The 3,407-nt window shown below is 44.0% G+C and overlaps 1 protein-coding gene across 1 annotated transcript in view; it reads right to left on the bottom strand.

Annotated features, from left to right (window-relative positions):
• Positions 1 to 166: 166 nt before the first annotated feature.
• SARC_10567 (hypothetical protein) overlaps positions 167 to 3,407 on the bottom strand; it is a gene marked incomplete at its 3' end in the record, with an annotated part of 7,864 nt that continues 4,623 nt past the window's right edge. The window contains exons 7-11 of the mRNA XM_014295385.1: positions 2,935 to 3,005; positions 2,549 to 2,688; positions 2,015 to 2,098; positions 906 to 1,034; positions 167 to 203 (exon numbers count right to left, since the gene is read on the bottom strand). Of these exons, the coding sequence (XP_014150860.1) occupies positions 167 to 203; positions 906 to 1,034; positions 2,015 to 2,098; positions 2,549 to 2,688; positions 2,935 to 3,005 (461 nt within the window). The remainder of the gene's footprint in view (positions 204 to 905; positions 1,035 to 2,014; positions 2,099 to 2,548; positions 2,689 to 2,934; positions 3,006 to 3,407) is intronic.

The following is a 3,407-nucleotide window of genomic DNA, read 5'->3' as shown; positions in this document are numbered from 1 at the left end:
GTACATATGTTTACAACAATGATATACATCTACATGCAGCAACGGTATACATATACATACATCAACGGTATACATCTACTTACAACAACGTGGACCTCATATGCATGGAGTGTTGATCTGTGAATCGATGGTTTCACTAGATCGCTGTCGCGTACATAGCCAACCACCCGGCCCTCAGAGGTCTCGAGAAGAATGATACTGTGCTGTGATATCAGTGTACACGTGTGCTTCATTGTAAGTATATGACACACAAAAAATAGAGTACAGGAATAATAATGTGAGTATATGCATGTCAATCTGCGATGATGCAAGTGCATATGTTTGTTAGGTGTTTGTGTATGTTATGTGTGGTGTATATGTTTGATAGGTGTTTGTGTATGTTATGTGTGATGTTTGTTAGGTGTTTGTGTATGTTATGTGTGGTGTATATGTTTGTTAGGTGTTTGTGTATGTTATGTGTGGTGTATATGTTTGTTAGGTGTTTGTGTATGTTATGTGTGGTGTATATGTTTGCTAGGTGCTTGTGTATGTTATGTGTGGTGTATATGTTTGTTAGGTGTTTGTGTATGTTATGTGTGGTGTATATGTCTGCTAGGTGTTTGTGTATGTTATGCGTGGTGTATATGTTTATTAAGTGTTTGTGTAAGTTATGTGTGGTGTATATGTCTGTTAGGTGTTTGTGTATGCTATGTGTGGTGTATAGGCTTGTTAATGTGGTCTACACACCTGGTATGTCTAAGTACTTAACTAAAACTTGCAATTCTTAAACGTTAATACACGTACATGCATAGCACTGTATAACACACCCACACACTGCCCCACAGAGCATGAGCCGGCACACAGCCTATCCCCCACAGAGCGAAGGACTACCCCCACCCCTACCGCCTGGGCAGCCACTCACTCACCTTGGAGATGTACGCCAAGGCTTCGATCTGATTCTTGAGTTCACGGTTGGTGCACTTCTTGCTGACATTGACGCCGTACATGATGGGCGTAGTGCCATCCAGCTTCACCACCACCACTTCTACGTAGATCTACGGATGAGGGGATGGGAAAGGCAAAGGCGGGTCAGTCGAGTGTACTGTACGCAAGTAGACGTGTGACTGAAGGGATTCCAGAAGACGGTTGAGTGGCCTATGGTGAGCTGAGACGATCAAGGGTTATATACCTACCAGCACTTGAGAAGAGGTTGTGGGCGTGCGAACCGAGTGTCCACAGACTAACAGTTCGGTACAATGCAGTGCAATGTGGTGTATCCTTTGACTAAACGTACAGTAGTGTTGCTACGGAATGGAGCTATGGTGCAAGACACCATCTCGGCAAGCCGAACTCACGCATCACGCACGCATAGCCGTAATATAGCCCAAACATAGAGCAAATATAGCCTAAACATGGCCCAAACATAGGCCAAATAAACCCAAACATAGTCCAGATATAGCCCCAATATGGGCCAGATAAAGCCCAAAGACAGACCAGATATAGTGCGCAGTGAGTGAAGGGCGCATGTTGTGTTGCACAGTCGTACACTGACAGTAGTGTAAAGTCAAACAACTAACTCATTACGTAACGCCTATTCGTCAGTAGAATTCAAATCAGAATTACTCAGCGCAGCCATGCAGTGCGTGCACTCTACACACAGGCCCACTCAAATACTCAAATAACTCGTGTGTTCTATTTATAGGTTCACTCCAATAGTTCGCGTGTTCTATTTATATGTTCCTGCCATTAACAAAACGCACTGGCTTAGAGCATGAGAACTCTAATGCGCGTGCGATGGTCATTTATAGAAATCATGCCACAGATGCAGCGGGTTGTAGTATTGTACGAGTATTCGGTACACACGTTGAAACTCGACAGCAGATGGTTCTGGTACGCAATGTACCCTAGACACCAATGTGTGTCCTATTATCAGCTGGACCAATGATATCAATTCTATAAATAGCACAAGAAACAAGAATATATCGTACTGGCTGACTCTCCCACCAAGGCGCATGAGTGTTGTGTCGCCACATACATTGTTTTCGCTTGGCAGAGGCAGTGTCAGGTAACTGAACGGATCAAACCGCACATTCTCGTGTCCACACTCCAAGCATCGCGTCTGGATTGGTGGGCCAAATTTATTTTTTTCGGCGTTTAGTAAAAACGACGTTCATGCGTGAAACTGATAGGAACTAGCATGTCGTAGCCAACCCTGGCAACTCAATTCACAAACAAAATACTTTTGCACCGACATATTGATATATCCACTACCCAGCGACTTCGGCATGTACGAGGAAGAAGGATATTGCTATGAAACTTCTACGGGGGCTCTTAAACCTTGCGCCTGTAAACGCACACGCCGCGAGAAACCGTACAGATTACATACCAACGTACGGCTTTCATATCGATGTGCCGAGTATATGTTAATGTACAGATTGTCAACGAATGTTCACACTTAGCTGCAACACATCCCGTGACAGAAAACGTACAGATCGACAGAAAACGTACATATCGATAGAAAACGTACAGATTGACCAAAAACGCACATATCGACAGAAAACGTAAATACCTGATTGTGTAGCATGCCGTGGAAGACGTCTGTGATGATACTATTGTTGCGGCTCTTATGCGCATCCCAGTACTCTGCCGCCACCGCAGAGTTGGCGCGTCCGTTGCTGTCGGCCAATTCGACGTACGGTTTCTTTGTGACTGTACGTTTATGGCGTGCGCAACGATACGTAAACAAGTGATGAGATGTAGAATCGCAGCTTGCCTTGAGATAAGATGTATTGTCGTTTACTATATATGTGTATGTACATGCATTGAGGTACGCGAATGGCACTGCCACTCAGTGGGACGCGAGAGTCGGTGCTGTCTATACATACTTATGTGCCTAGTACGTTTTGACAGAGCAGATACAATAGAGTACGTTTTGCAATGCGCCGTAAAATATACTATCGTTGATCTGATGCTCCACTGGCAACCGTATGGTACGTTTTCTGTTGTCTGTGTACCAATTGTACTCACTGATGGGAACATGCCGAATTGCTAAACTAGAATTACTATATCTTGCACTCAAACGGCATACGGTAGAAAAAAACATATCTACCCAGATACTCGTAGAGTCCATCAGGCATTGAAGATAATCAATCCTGGAGCCATTCACAAAAAGCTACAGCCACGAAGGTATAAACGCATGTATGCAAGCACACATCCAAGATATATGCGCATTCAAACACGCCTCTATTCAAGTCACACACGTGCATATGCACATGCAAACATTCGGATACTCAGGCAGGCCTGCATATAACAGCTCTCCACGCACACTCACACGTTCATTGCACGTGTGTAAACGTTACATTATATATATATATATATATATATATATACTATACTAGAGTACGTACGACCGAACGGACACCAACGGG

The sequence above is a fragment of the Sphaeroforma arctica genome (assembly GCF_001186125.1).
Source record: "Sphaeroforma arctica JP610 unplaced genomic scaffold supercont1.1302, whole genome shotgun sequence".
Taxonomy (NCBI): Eukaryota; class Ichthyosporea; order Ichthyophonida; genus Sphaeroforma; species Sphaeroforma arctica.
The sequence above is the reverse complement of the archived record's forward strand: the minus strand, read 5'-3'. Positions and strand labels throughout refer to the sequence as shown.